Source organism: Cervus canadensis, chromosome 2, assembly GCF_019320065.1.
Source record: "Cervus canadensis isolate Bull #8, Minnesota chromosome 2, ASM1932006v1, whole genome shotgun sequence".
Classification (NCBI taxonomy): domain Eukaryota; kingdom Metazoa; phylum Chordata; class Mammalia; order Artiodactyla; family Cervidae; genus Cervus; species Cervus canadensis.
This window is the reverse complement of record NC_057387.1, coordinates 49,165,757-49,181,134: the sequence shown is the minus strand read 5'-3', so window position 1 is coordinate 49,181,134 and position 15,378 is coordinate 49,165,757. Positions and strand designations below refer to the sequence as shown.

Genomic DNA, 15,378 nt, shown 5'->3' with positions numbered 1-15,378 from the left:
AAAACCAAGAAGCTAATCATTTTTTAAGTCAATGTGTGTCTTCGTAAGGCCAGCCAGTTTTCAAAACTGGCCCAACAAATTAGCTCTAATATAGCTCATTACAAAAGAGACACAAAGCAAATTATAACAAAATAGAGCAAATTAAGTTTCTAAACTTGTTAAGTAACCCTGACTGCCTACACTAAGATGTTGATGTGAGGGATCCGATACTCTTATTTAAGGAACAGTGTTCCAACCAAACCATTTGCTTCTGCTCATCTACAATCTCACATTCTGATGGCCTCTAGGAAGCACAGTATATTTCCGTATTTTTTAATTTTTATATTTTGTTTTGTTCTGTTTCTCACCACACCATGTAACTTGTGGGATCTCAGCTCCCCAACCCAGGCCCTTGGCAATGAAATTATAGAGTCCTAACCACTGGACTGCTAGGGAATCCCCTCTGTAGTTTTTTAAAAATCACATCCTAAAATACCTGAAATAGGCAAAATTAAATATCTCCTAAGTAGCCTATGCTAGCAGTGTCACCTCTATACAAAAGATCTATTTATTTTACAATAAAGAACCAAAGGGCTTTCTTGAAATTCTTATTTAGGACAAGAAAGTAAATGTAATCTCTGCATGTAACAAACTTAAGTGGGTTTAAACAGCATATTTGTTCTCTAGCCACCTCCACACTGAAGTATCTGCGTCGCCAACATTCGAATATCTAGCACTAGTGCAGTAAGATATAATATAGGCAAACACATTATGTATCTGTAGAGGAGTCAAGTATTTTATTCCTTGAAGAATGTAAATATTCAAGCTCTGCATAAACATCACATGTTCTAAATTTTTCTAGAATGAAGAAAAATATATCCAAAGAACACAATGAACATGCAATTTGTATTATGCAACTTACCTGCAGTTGCTAAGCAGGAACTCATTAAGGCAAACAAGACAATCACACAGTGAGAAGTCATCTTTATTTCTCCAAAAGTGTGTCCTGTTCAGTCACCTCAGCCTGTAGTTCTTCAGGTTATAGACAATCTTTGCAAGTCAAAAGTGGCTTTAAAATCCTTCTTTTCAATTTTCAAATTGCCTGTAAAAATACACATTTTAAGAAGAAAACTTAATGCATGAATTTCTGTTCATAAGTACATATTAAAGTGAAATGAAGAATTCCTAAAAAGTATAAGAAATTTACCTTAAAAGATGCCTAGACAGCACTCAAGCAAACTGGGGGGGCGGGGGGGGGGGCAGTAATTACCAAATAAAGATTTTTACAGCAAATACTTTTGCAAATACATGTTTGCTTTGATGTTTTAAATCTTTGGTTTTATATTAAAGTTTCAAGAGTATAGAATAAACTCAAGGTACACCTAAACATAACATCATCAGTTATGTTGGAACACTAAGCAATGACACTTAATAAATGAACTTCAGAAAAAAAAAAAACCAACTCTGATTAGAACTCAATCTAAGATGCAAACTATTATATACAGCATAGATAAACAACAACATCCTATGATAAACCATATATAAAAATATTTTTTATATTTTTATTTTATAAATTTTTTAATTTTTTATTTTATTTTTTTATCAATATCCTATGATAAAGCATAACAGTAAATAATGTAAAAAAGAATATATATGTGTATAACCAAATCACTTTGCTATACAGCAGAATTTAACATAAAATTGTAAATCAATTATAGTTCAGTAAAATTTTTTAAAAAGAACTCAATCCAATGTTATAGTGACAGACCTAGCACAAGGATCAAATTAAAATATCAATTTAGAATCAATCTGAAAACATAAGGCACTATTAAAAAGCAAAATTCTTATTTCAACTGTTTGCCAACATTTTAACATGTGAAAACTTGTCTCTCAACTCCATCTGAGACTATCTGGTTACTTGACTAGAGGATCCAAGAGGCTTTTTTAAAACTTTTCCTATCTAGAGCCTTGAAATGACAAGTTTTGTGAAGGTGGGATTAACTGGAATATTCTCCGATGACCCTAAAAATTACCTCATTTAGACACTGCAACGTATTGATAAATTTTCCTACCTTATCTCCCTGAGTCTGGCACAACCCACAGAAGCTGCAATTCAACAAACATTTATTGACCACCTACTGTGTTCCAGGTGTTGCATTAGGACATGATTCCTGGTGTCAGGAATAAAAATTATCTGACAATCGGATAAAAGTATGAAGACCCTGCCTGATCTAAGCTTCAGGCAAGGCAGGATCGCGCGTTTCTAGGATCCACCTCAAACAGCTAGAGACTGCAGCCCTGTTACCCAGAGTCAGATAAATGCATCCCCAGAAACGGCATGCTACCTTCAGACACAAACCTAGTTCGGGCACTTGCAGACACAGTACAAATATATAAAAACAATGGCAAAACGAGTTCGAATTAAATGGTTTTAGTTCACTGCATCAAGTGTGAAGAGAAAGATATTTAAAATGCATCTCTGTAGTAGTAATACTAATGGCCTTGGAGAAGGAAAAACAATAGGGTGATTGGGGTACAGAGGTAGGAGACGGAGGGAACCTTTTCAGTGAACTCCCATTTGGGTTTTACAAGTATTACCTACCCAGCAATAATAACAATAAAGTTCGAATTTCAAAGATAATTTTTATATATGCTTTAAAACTAAACTATTACATATGCAGGAGGCACTGTGGTCCAGTCTTGGTAGGAAAATGGTTTTAAAAGCCTAGTATGAAAAAATAAATAAATAAATAAAAGCCTAGTATGAGTAAAATACAGATGAGAGTGGCAGTAAAAGGTCTGCACAGGTGTGAATCCACTCTGCCACCTCCCAAATGGGTGCTGTTGACTGGACATTCTGCATGGATGAGACTATCCTACAAACTACTGTGAGGATTAAATGAGTTAACATAGATACATTGTTTAGAACAGTGCCTAGCCAAAAAAAAAAAAAAGAACAGTGCCTAGCTCATAATAAGCAATGAATAAATGTTAGCTATTATTATCATTACTGGTCCATTCCCTTTGAGGTATATTTACACCAAGAAAGCAGAAAAATTAGGGTATAGCTATTTACATAATTTTTAGCTACTGAAAAATACTACAAAATAAACATTACAATGGACACCAAAAGGAGATAAGCTAAAGAGCAGATCACTAAGAAAACAAAGTTATAGACAAAATTGAGGCACAGTTCATTGGTGGCACAATGGTCTTATCTCCAAAACTGACATAACTCTGGACACCATAAAATTGTTTCCAGTCACTGCTTAAAGTGATTGCCACCATAATTCCACATCACCTCAGATGTAACGGAAGTCTCCTTGGTTATCTGAAAAATCAATGACCAAAAAAAATCAATGCCAGCAAAGGGAATCTGTCCCTATTTTTTTCCCTTCAAAAAATTAGATTTCCTGAATGGATGGATAAGGAAAACTCTAGAAGAACATACCATTTCAATAAATACTAAAAGGGCAACTTTTATAAAGCAAAACCCTAAAAGGAGACCTCAGAAGATGACTTCCCAGAGGACTTTTATGGTGCACACAAACCACATAACCAGCACGAGGCTTGTAGGGATATTTAATGAACTTGTGTCACCCCCTGCCCGCAGCTGCAGAGGGTCTATGGGGCTGTGCACCTTAATCCAGGGCTTAAACCAAGTCTGAATGAACCTGGACAAGAAAGGCAAACGGTTCTATTAAAAATATAGACTGCAAATTGCTGACAAGAATATTGGGTAATTATTAAAATGCAGCAATTACAGATATAATAGAGCCAAGCTAAACAGTTTGATGCCCAAAGGCAAACCACAGCAAGTTTACACCGGATCTTAAAACATCTCCGAGGAAGTCCAAGACAAGTTGAAACTTACACACTGCTGCTTGGAACAAAGAAGGAGCTTTTCTTCTTTTAACTTAAAAGTCCCTCCACAATGTAACTTGTTCAAAAGAGAAAATAAACTGCAGAGAGTTTTTGTCTAATCTTCCCAATGTGGTGACAGGATCCTAAGGCAGAGGAGAATAAAAAGGGAAGTGTGTCGTTCCATTCACTGGAACTCCAGTTTTGGCCAAGACTTACACATATCAGCAGCTGAACACACAACCTGGGGATCAGTTCCCTAACTAGAACACAGGATGGTCAAAAGCTTCGAAAAAGTCACAGATCTGGAACAAAACTAGGGAAATACCAATTCTTTTCCTTCTCTGAGGTTATATCACACTCAATCTGCACAGACCAGGGACTCAACCCTGGTTTTCTGACCTCTCTGTATCTCTTTGGACTTTAAGAACAAATAGCTTTCTTTAGAAATATAAATAGGGTGCTCGAAATCTTAAAAGAACAATTTGAAAGATACTGTGAAACAGTCATTTTGCCCATATTTCAAAGTAATGTATTCCATTCAAAGGGTACCAAAACTTACAGTATCCACAAATGAACAAAAAATAATTCTGAGTGAGACCTTAATGGAGTTTTTAAAAAATGAATGTGATACTAATTCTTCTAATTTCCCCTGAGTCTATTTCTAAGGTCATTAAACTTAGTGCATTGCCCCACATTCTCTAGTGATACAAGGAGTTCACAGGGAAAGACCAGGATAAGCTGAAAACCCCTACCCAAATGAGTCCTGAAACACATCATGGTTTTTTGAACTAATATCCAAAAGGAATTGGTTGGGAACAATTGGTATTTCCTGGGTTGATCAGGATTTTTTTAAGAGCAAACCTTGCTCTATCTTAGAGGGAAAACGTGGTGAAACAACGCCTGGCAATAAGCTTACAGCCAGCAAAAAAAATTAGTAACTTCCCCTTAGATAGCTAACACAGTGGCTATGAACATGAGATTATTCAAAATCAGAACCTACAATTAGCTTCCACCCAATCAATTTCTCAATTAAAAGAATTAGCCTGCTAAAGATAACATGAACAGCTTTTAAACTTAGACGAGCTCAACAGAATTCATAGGTGAAGAGGAGCCCAATCTCCAAGACCAGCCCTTGCCCAAAATATTAACAATAAGGCAGAGTCAAGACTAGAAACCGGGTCTTCCCATGACAGCACTCCACCTTGCAGTTCGAGGTCCGTTGCCACAAACTAGGAACCGTTTTCTCTCCCTCAGTGCTCAACCTCTAGAAACAGAATGTTTTCTCCAAGAGAGAGGGAAGCCTGCCATAGCTGCCATCAGACATCGGTACTTCCATGTTGACTTGTGCACTTTGCACAAATCATTACTGATCACAAACTAAGACTTGACTTCCGGACTGCGGGTGGTAGTCATGATAAATAAACAATCCTTGGTGATGCTGTATGACTAAGTTCTTTGAAGATAAAGCACAAATCTTTGCATCGTCGTATCTTAACACTATGACTGTTCAGCCCCCAATATGGAAAATATTCAACAAATGTGAAGATCTTAAAGATGTGTATATTGAGTGGAATAAAAAATGAGCCGTTCCCTAAACCCAAATAGGTAAGAACACCTGATTTTCTGGTCCTTCAACATTAAAAGGTTTTCTAGCAGATCATTAAAATGTTTCTAGTCTGCCACTTAAGTGATTTTTTTGGAGAAAGGTATACTGTTAAGTCTGCAAATGGTTAAATAAAAGCTGGTAGAAGAATTGCTCTGATGGATATTAAACATGTTATTCAGGGGATTTAGAAAAAAGGCAGGATGGATGACATCGATATATAGCTTGGCAGCCTGAAAAAAGGTGTGTACAGGATACAGAACAGATACTATTGTTTGATGACATTTGGATACCCTTTGAGATCTGTACACAGAGACAGCAAAATCACCTTACTGAGTCACAACAGCAATTCTCCCATTTCTCTACAACACAGAGAAACTGGCTAATCCCAAATCCCCGTTTTCAGACAGACTTGGCACAAAGAGGGGAAAAGTCCTGGATGTGGATAAGAAATCTTTGGAATTGCATCCAAGTATAATCAATATTTGATAAATATTTACTATGAGGAGCCAGGCACTGTTAAAGATATCAAAGATATAGCAGGGGAAAAAGGAGCCAAAAATCCTGCCTTCATGGTGCTTATATTCTAGTAAAAGTAACACCATCTACTACATTAAGCAAGAATTTAATTTCCTGAGCCTCATTTCTCCCTTCAGTAAATCTTTATTGCTTATTCCATGCCAGGCAATAGGAATATAATGGCCACAAAAAGAGACATATTCTTTTGCCCTTGTAGACTTAAAGTGTGGTGGGATAACCAGCAAAAAATCACCAAAAAATGTAATTATAGGCTCTGATAAGAACTCTCTTTTTTTTTTTTTAAGAGCTCTTTAAAAAAGTATCACCACTTGAAGGATAAGTAAAGATTTAAAAGCTCTGGTGAAGGATAACATTACAGATACAGGAACCATTACAAGTCACTGATGCTGAAGGGTTGGCTGCAGAGTCAACAGGAAGAGAAAGGAACAGGGTCAAGAAGGAGTTTAAGCAGGAAAGTGGCACGAGCCCAGTAGGTTTTTAAAGTGTCCCTGGTACGGGCAATGAGGAAAACAGTATGGGGGTGGTTTAGTTACTCAGTTGTATCCAACTCTTTGTGACCCCACAGACTCTAGTCTGCCAGGCTCCTCTGGCCATGGAATTTTCCCAGCAAGAATACTGGAATGGGTTGCCATTTCCTTCTCCAGGGGATCTTCCTGACCCAGGGATTGAACCTGCATCTCCTGCATTGCAGGTGGTCTCCTACACCTCCCACATTGCTAGTAGATTCTTTACCACTGAGCCACCAGGGAAGCCCATGTGGAAAACAGCTGGAGGTTTCTCAAAAAACTAAAAATAGAACTACCATATGATCCAGCAATTCCACTTCTGGCTATATATCTAAAGGAAGTTAAATCACTGCAAAAGAGATATTTGCAACCCCATGTTCACTGCAGCATTATTTACAGTAGCCAAGACATGGAAACAAACTACAGGGCCACTGATGGATGACTGGATAAAGAAAATGTGGTGTGTTTATAAAGGAATATTACTCAGCCAAAAAAAGAAGGAAATCCTGCCATTTGCAACAAAACTGACAGATCTCATAGTCAATATGCTAAATGAAGTAAGTCAGAGAAAGACAAATACTATATGAGCTCACTTATCTGTGAAATCTAAAAAACTGAACTCAGGAACAGAGACCAGACTGGTATTGCCAGAAGTGGGAGTGAACGGTAGAGGAAATGGGTGAATGTAGACCAAAGGTACAAACTTCCAGTTATCTAAATAATTTCTGGGGATGGCATGTACAACATGATGACTATAGTTAACAATACTGTATTGTACATTTGAAAGTTGGTAAGAATCAATCTTAAAAGTTAACACAAGTTATAAAAAAGCTGTTAACTATATGAGGTAATGGATGTTAACTTACTGTGGTAATCATTTTGCAATATACAAATCATTATGCTGTATTTTATGCAATGTTACGTGTGAATTAAATCTCAATAAAACTGAAAAAAATTAATTAAAAATAAATAAAGACTTCTCTGGGTACCACGTGGGGAACACACCAAGGGAGCCCAGAGTGCTAAGATGATCAGTTAAAACTCTGACAGCAGTCAGACAAGAAAGGTGGTTTAGATTAGAATGGAACCTCAGTTTCTTCATTTGTAAGAAAATAAACTAAAGAAAGCTGAGCGCTGAAGAAATGACACTTTTGAACTGTGGTGTTGGAAAAGACTCTTAAGAGTCCCTTGGAATGCAAGGAGATCAAACCAATCAATCCTAAAGGAAATCAGTCCTGAATATTCACTGGAAGGACTGATGCTGAAGCTGAAACTTTAATACTTCGGCCACTTGATGCAAAGAACTGACTCATTGGAAAAGACCCTGATGCTGCGAAAGATTGAAGGCAGGAAGAGAAGAGGATGACAGAGGATGAGATGGTTGGATGGCATCACTGACTCAAAGGACATGAGTTTGAGCAAGTTCCAGGAGTTGGTGATAGACAGGGAAGCCTGGCATGCTGCAGTCCATGGGGTCACAAAGAGTCGGCTACGACTGAGCGACTGAACTGAACTGAAACTAACCTTACCTACATCACAGTGTGGTAACAAGGAATCAAATGAAATTGTACATGTAATAGCACAAAAGCTGTATTACTTATCATTAGCAGCCTGTCTCTATCAAAGGGAATTATTATCCTGAAGCCTAAGATTAAGTAAAGTTTCAATATTCTGTGCCTGCCAGTGGAAAGGAAAAAAGGAAGACCACTCTTGAGCTACCTGGGCTTCCCTGATGGCTCAGACAGTATAGAACCTGCCTGCCAATTGCAGGAGATGCAGGTTCGACCCCTGGGTCAGGAAGATCCCCTGGACAAGGAATGGCTACCCAATCAAGTATTCTTGCCTGGAGAATTCCATGGACAGAGGAGCCTGGTGGGCTACAGTCCATGGGGTCCTAAAGAGTTGGACACAACTGAGCAACTAACACTTTTACTTTTCACTTCACTCTTGAGCTACCTATACTTGTAGGTAGGAATTCTACATGAAGACCCAGTAAAAGAAGGCAGGATGCAGAGAGGGCACAAGAAGTACAGAGAAGCTGGGCTCTGTTCTCCTATACCCCTCCAGGGCCTGGTCCACCCTCACTCTTGGTTAAGAGTGTAACCAACACACCTCTGGCCCCAGCAACCTTAATTTCCTAGGGGCTGACCTTCAGTCAGTCCTTAAGAGCCCTCTGTCTATCCCAAGCACAAGAGATCTCACTGCCCAAGCAAAATACAGCATAAAGAGGAGGGTGGGCCTGGATACATCTCACAAGGTTGTAAAAGACCAGGTTTTGTTCAAGTTCAAACAAACTAGGACTGATATTTTTAACTCACCCTTGCAGTATTCCAAGAACCACCTTTCACATTTAATATTTCTTTATCTAAAGATTTCAGTTGCTTTTTAATTTTAAGCTAGAATTCACAGAGAACTATTCTTGGGGGTTCCAAATCTGGCTTACCCAGATGTCTTACATTGGACCAGTCATTTAGCCTCCATCAACCCCTCCTCTGCAAAATAGTAATGATATTTTGATTGTAATATATGAGACAGAATATGGGCATGATACCTAAAACAATACCTGGCCCACATAGTACATTTTTTTTTCCATCCAGTACGTTTTAAAAAAATAAGTCATCGAAGTTTCTATGGTTAAAATATATAGTCTTTCAAAAAAAAAAAAGGCAAACTACCAGTCACAGTATAAGATAAATAGCAGTTTACATCAAAGTTTATATTAATTTTGGGATTAAACTTTGTCACCTAGAATTTTAGAAATTCCCTCTATCACCAAAAAGTAACGATTCCAAACCTAATACAAAAGTCCTAAAGACAGTTATAATATTGCAATGCTGTTCCAAAAAGGCAGTAAAGCTACTGCCTCAACAGCTCTTGTATAAGTTACAAAGATCTGGCTGCATGGCCCTTCTCAATTAGCCTCAGGGGTTTAGCCAGGGGGCTTCGGAGCTCAGCCTGGCACCAAACTAACCCAGATGCCTAGAGGGAAGAATCAGCTATCATCAAAAGGCTTTATTAAATCACAAAGCAGCAATCATTCCAGCCAAAGCAGCACAGCCGAATATTCTCAGGTCCTAGCTTGCACCAAGTCATTTAAAAAAGCTTTGGGGTGGGACTTCTCTGGCAGTTGAAGGGCTAAGACTCTACACTTCCACTGCAGGGGGGATGGGTTTGATCCCTAGTCAGGGAACTAACATTTCACATGCTGTGTGGCATGGCCAAAAAATAAATAAAAAGTGCTACATCTCCTAGACCTCCAACAGACTATTTTGTACAACATATACTAATTTACCAAAACATTTGATTCACATCTTTATATGCAGGGATTCTGCAAATATATGAATTCAGGATAAACACTCCAGCAATAAGACTATTTTGCTAATCACAATTAAGCACGTTTTTTTATTCCTCTCACTGACTTCCAAGATAAAATTCTTTCTCTTGGGTGGGGATAATCGCTCAACAGATACATTTTGATCACTTAACAGATATTATTTGGTAAAGAAAGGGTTCAGCCACCCAGGCTTGTGAAACATTCAGAATTAAAACCCTTTGATGGTTGCCCACTGCTGTCAGGATAAAGACCAAAGCATTTTGCGTGGTTGCTGGATGTTGCCAACTTAGTCTCACCTCATCCTCTGCATGCTCCATCCATGCTCGCCTTAATTCAGTTCTACAAAAGGGTCAAGTCCTTGCTTCCAGAAGTGACCTTCACTGTGTTGGAATTCAATGACCCGCCATGGTTCCCCTAACATAGCCAATTTCTAACATCTTCAAGGCTTCAGGTCTCTGTATAAGCATTACTTCTTTAAGGAAGCCTCCTCTTGAAATTGAACTTGGACACCTAGAATATGGTGCAGTCCACCCCCAAAGTAAATCTCCATGCAATTACTTCCTTCCAGGTGTGGCTTTCCTACTCATCTGTCCATTTCAGAAAGAGAGATGACAGTTGCCCTGGCTCACTCAGCATATAGAAGGCAACCAGTGAAGGTATCATATGGATCTCAAGTATAAAATACTATCTTGTACATTACATTAAAAGTAGTATGAAAAGACGGTGAGTTATCAGAACATCTCTCAATAATAAATGAATGGTTTCCCTGGTGGCTCAGACGGTAAAGAATCTGTCTACAGTGCAGGAGCCCTGAGTTCGATCCCTGGGTTGGGAAGATCCCCTGGAGAAGGGAATGGCTTTGCGTCCAGTATTCTTGCCTGGAGTATTACATGGACAGAGGAGTCTAGTGGGCTACAGTCCAGGGGGTCGCAAAGAGTAGGACATGAGTGAGCAACTAACACTTTCACACTTTCTTTCACTTTCCAACAATTAAGAATTGTATTTAAGAAAGACCCTATACCTCAGGCAGCCTCAAAGAAACAGCAGAGGCAAGAATTTGGGTATCAACACATTTCACAAGTTCAGACAAGTCACTTCATTCTGAGCTTTAATTTTTTCATCTCTAATATGAAGAGATTAAACAAGAAAATCTTTTATTCTCTACCTTACTTATAATTGTCATTATAAGAGCTAAAAACTAATCCTGAATCTCTCCTATAAAATGAGACTTCAGATACACTTGTGGAAATATGAAACACATGATCATGGAGTAGCTAGCAGGAATGACAACAAAACTGTGAAGTATTATCCTAGAAAAACATTCAACTTGACAATGTAAGTGTAAATAAAGTATTAATACTACATTTTTTAACATACAACTTATATAAACAAAAAATATTTAAACAAATTATCTTATAAGCAAGAAAAGAAATCACAAAACCTGAATTTTGTCAGATCTGCCTATTTCATCAAAATTGCCATTTTTATTTTACTCCTCAAACTCCATGAATTCTACTTGTTCTCCTCACCTCATTTCAAAAGTCACTTCTGATTACTCCCATTCCTCTGTAAACACTGTTTCCTTAACATTTTGTGTATAATTTGTTCCATGTTATCCTCTACTTAGAGACAACTCAGAATGTTAGAAATAGATAACATTTACTCCAACCCTTTAATTTTGCAGATTAGCAAACCAAGAATTAAAAAGGCTCAATGACTGGTCCACTGATACACAGCTAGTCAGTAGCACAGCCAAGACTTGTCCACAGGCTGCTTTGTAATTATTCTGGGGCCGTTCATGTGTTTCTACAACATTCGCCTTCCTTTTAGAGGCTAACACCCTGCCACCTTCTTTGGACCCCACAAAATGTCTCAGTTACCATCTCTGGAGCACCATCTCTGTTTTTCACAATTTCTCATTTCAACCTCTCAAAAACCCAAGGAGACAGATTTCTTTAACTTCATTTTATAGTGAGAAAAGTGAGGCTTAAGATGCTAAACCACCCCCAAGCTAGTATATCCTAGCACCAGGATTTGAGCCCAGGTCTGTCTGATTCCACAGTCTATGATCTTAACTACTACAAACAGGAACTTGTCTACTGTGGACACCAACCAAGCCCCACACAGTCACTTTCTGATAGTGGCAGCCTGATTAGATCTGACATAGGGAGAAGTTACTTTGTTTTGTAACCATGGAGGCGAGGCTCAATCACAGCAGTTTTATTTTATTTCATTCACTCATTATTTATTACCACCTACCAAGTACCAGATGGCGCTAGTGGTAAAGAACCCACCTACCAATGGTCTTACGTCTTAGGTCTCTTAGGAGACCTAAGAGATGCGGGTTCAATCCTTGGATTGGGAAGATCCACTGGAGGAGGGCACGGCAACCTATCCCAGTATTCTTGCCAGGAGAATCCCATGGACAGAGGAGCCTGGTGGGCTACAGTCCATGGGGTCGCACAGAGACGGACACGACTGAGGCAACTTAGCAGGAGCACCATGTACCAGAGAGTTTCCCTGGTGGCTCAGCGGTAAAGAATTCACCTGCCAATGCAGGAGACACAGGAGACGCAAGTTCAATCCCTGGGTTGGAAAGACCCCCTGGAGAAAGAAATGGCAACCCACTCCAGTATTTTTGCCTGGGAAATCCCATGGACAGACAAGCCTGGCGGGCTACAGTCCATGGGTCGCAAAGAGTTGGATGCGCCTTAGCAACTAAACAGCCACCATGTACTAGGCACTGTTCAGAAAGCTCATACATTTTTAGTGTTCAGGAAACGGTAGCTTTGATTTTTAACTAGGTCACTGACAACAGCTCCATTCAAGACAATTTACTTTCAATTTGATGGTTTTGAATCCCAGGGTTAAATAATGCTACAGCTTTGTATAGGGCCAATAACATCCTCCTAAGCCTTTGACTTCCTTGGCTGAGCTTCCTGTCCTGATGAGGCGGGCTCTGTAGAAACCATGCTGATGTTATCACAAAAAGAGAGAGAGGTAAGTAACTCTAAAAGGACTGTTACACTAATATAAATTAGCTCTATACTCAACCCAACCCCCTACCACAAGAATTGAATGCTTCTTCAGAAGTATAATTTACTACCTCTTGGGTTTAAGTCATTAGTTTCAAAGGACCATACCCCCACCAGCACTACTGACAAAAGCAAGTAGTAATTTCTTTTTCGTTTTTTTCTTTTTGGCCACACTGCACAGCATGCAGAACTTCCCTAATGAGGGATCGAACTGGTGCCCTCTACAGTAGAAGCGCAGTCTTAACCACTGGACCTCTAGGGAAGTGTGCAAATGGTAATTTCAACTGCTGTCTTGCAAAGGGTTAAAACCTCTCTTCAAAATTAAGACAGTAATTTAATTTTTAAAAAATCCATACTCCAATGTCCTTTTTGTCTAAACTAAAGAATTCTTTTCAAAGAAATTAGAACATCAAAGCAAAACTCAGGAGTTTGGCCTGGCAGTCTCAAGACCATTCCTTAGGGCATAGCCCCGAAGCAACCCCAGAAGGTTCAGTGAGCGGCCCTGTGCATGGGCCCAGAGCCAAGGGAAGATGTCAGGGCCACAAGGAAATTCTGCTCCTCTGCCCCATACCGTCTCCCCCAGCTCTTCTGTTTAATGCCGTGTTTACTTTTCATCTTCGTAGTCCCATGGGTTAAAGGGCAAACCAGAGGCAGAGAGAAACCACAGCAAGCCCTAGCCTGTCAGAGGTAAAATGGGAGTCTTCCCAAACCATTTTAAGGCTGAGCAGAAGCCACTATCACTGCTTCAAGTCAGACAATTAAAGAGGTCAATGTTCTAGTCTGACAGGTCATGAATGGGGATTTTTAAAAAATCAGATTCTCCCTCCAGACATACCTGATAGTGTTCCCTTTTCAATGCCATAAGTGTACATTTAACTGGATCTACAAGAAACCACAAATCTTGCTTCCTCTCATTTATATATTCATCCAACAAATATTTATCTATTTGTCTGCTCAGTCAGTGCCAGGTCTGTGTGGAGATTCAAAAGGGAATAAACCATACAAAAATCCCTCACCTTATGCAGCTTACATTCTAGTCGGGGGAGACCAAAACTGTAAACAAGGTATATAATTATACATGAGACAGAGGTAAATGCTGAGAAAATTAATAAAACAGAGAAGCAAGGCAGGAAGGTTTGTTTGTGTGCATGTTTGTTTGTTTCAAGTAAGGACCTAACCCTAACCCTAACCCTAAGAAGTGAACAGTGTAGATACCTGGGAGGAAAACATTACAAGCAAAGAAAACAGCACATGCAAAGGCCCTGAGACAGAGTGTGTCTGGTATGGGAAAGGGAAAGCAGGTCAAGTAGCTAGAGTAGAGTAAGCAAGCCAGAAAACGGAGGGTGAAGTCAAAGAGGTAACAGGCAAGGGAGTCATGGGCTGGTTAAGGCTTTATGGACCATTATGAGGATTTGGGTTTTTACTCTGAGAAAGACAGGAACAAGAAGAGTGTTTTAATTAGAGAAATGACAGCATCTGACTTAGGTTTTATCAGGGCCATTCTGGCTACTGGGGGGAGACTACTGGAGAGGGGCAGAGGGAAGAACTGCTCCCCACCCTGCAATCTTGAAGCTCCGCTCCTCGCCCTGAAATCTGGGGCAACCATCCAAGCTCTCTGTACCTGGCTGTCCTCATCTTTAGAGGGGCTTGGAAAGGATTATTTCTAAGCCCCAATCTAATCCTAAACTATATGATTCTGAGTTGATTTCCTTTGTTTTCTCTACAGCTACAATTCATATCAACTGCAAACTTGATCTTTCCCTCAAGCTTTAACAGAAGTGGAAAAGTGGAACCAAGTTGAAGAATTCCACTTGACAACATATATGGCCATGCCCATGCCACACACCCAGGTTACAAAGATGGTAAGACTCAATCCTGCTCTAGGGAAGTCTGGGGAGGAAGAAAGTAAATTCTCAGGAGGCAGCAGGAGAAAGACTCAAAGAGAAACAAAGGGAGGAAGCAATCAACCGCCTGCCAGGAAGAGCCACGTGAAACTTCAGTAGAGAAGGTGATGATGGAGCTAAACGGGGGGCCACCAGAAAGAAGGAAAAGGAGGGGATGCTAGAGAAAAGCCCAATCCTAAAGGAGCAGGGCATGAGAGCTCAGGGTGTGCTCCGGAAACAGAAGGAGTCTTGTAGAAGCACAGTCAGGTTCATGGGAGAAGTGAAGGAAAACAGCTAAAGAGTAGGCTGAGCCACATTGTGAGTGACCAGACATCCCACGCCAAGGATAATGGAACAGCAGACATTTTAAATAAAAGAAAGGAAAACACAGATCTGTATTTTAGAAGGTACCACGCATAATGGATGAACAATTTGAGAGAGAGATACTGAAACCAGGAAAACCAACTGGAATACATCCGCAATAGTCCAGGTGAGGTGATGATTTGGAAATAGAGAAGAACATGCCAATATCAGGGCTTGACCTATAGACCTAGTTAGCCAATCTCTCTTGTAGAGCTAAGATTGGCGTTTACATGTTAAAATGATGGAGAAAAGTTAAAGGACTGATAAAACA

General features: G+C 39.5%; 1 protein-coding gene across 2 annotated transcripts in view; it reads right to left on the bottom strand.

The window, feature by feature from the left end:
• Window positions 1-15,378, bottom strand: part of TGFBR3 (transforming growth factor beta receptor 3) — a 192,427-nt gene that overhangs the window by 167,879 nt on the left and 9,170 nt on the right. For both annotated transcript variants that reach the window (XM_043460676.1, XM_043460675.1), the window contains exon 2: window positions 902-1,081. In XM_043460676.1, coding sequence (XP_043316611.1) covers window positions 902-962 — 61 coding nt within the window. In that variant the 5' untranslated portion in view covers window positions 963-1,081. The remainder of the gene's footprint in view (window positions 1-901; window positions 1,082-15,378) is intronic.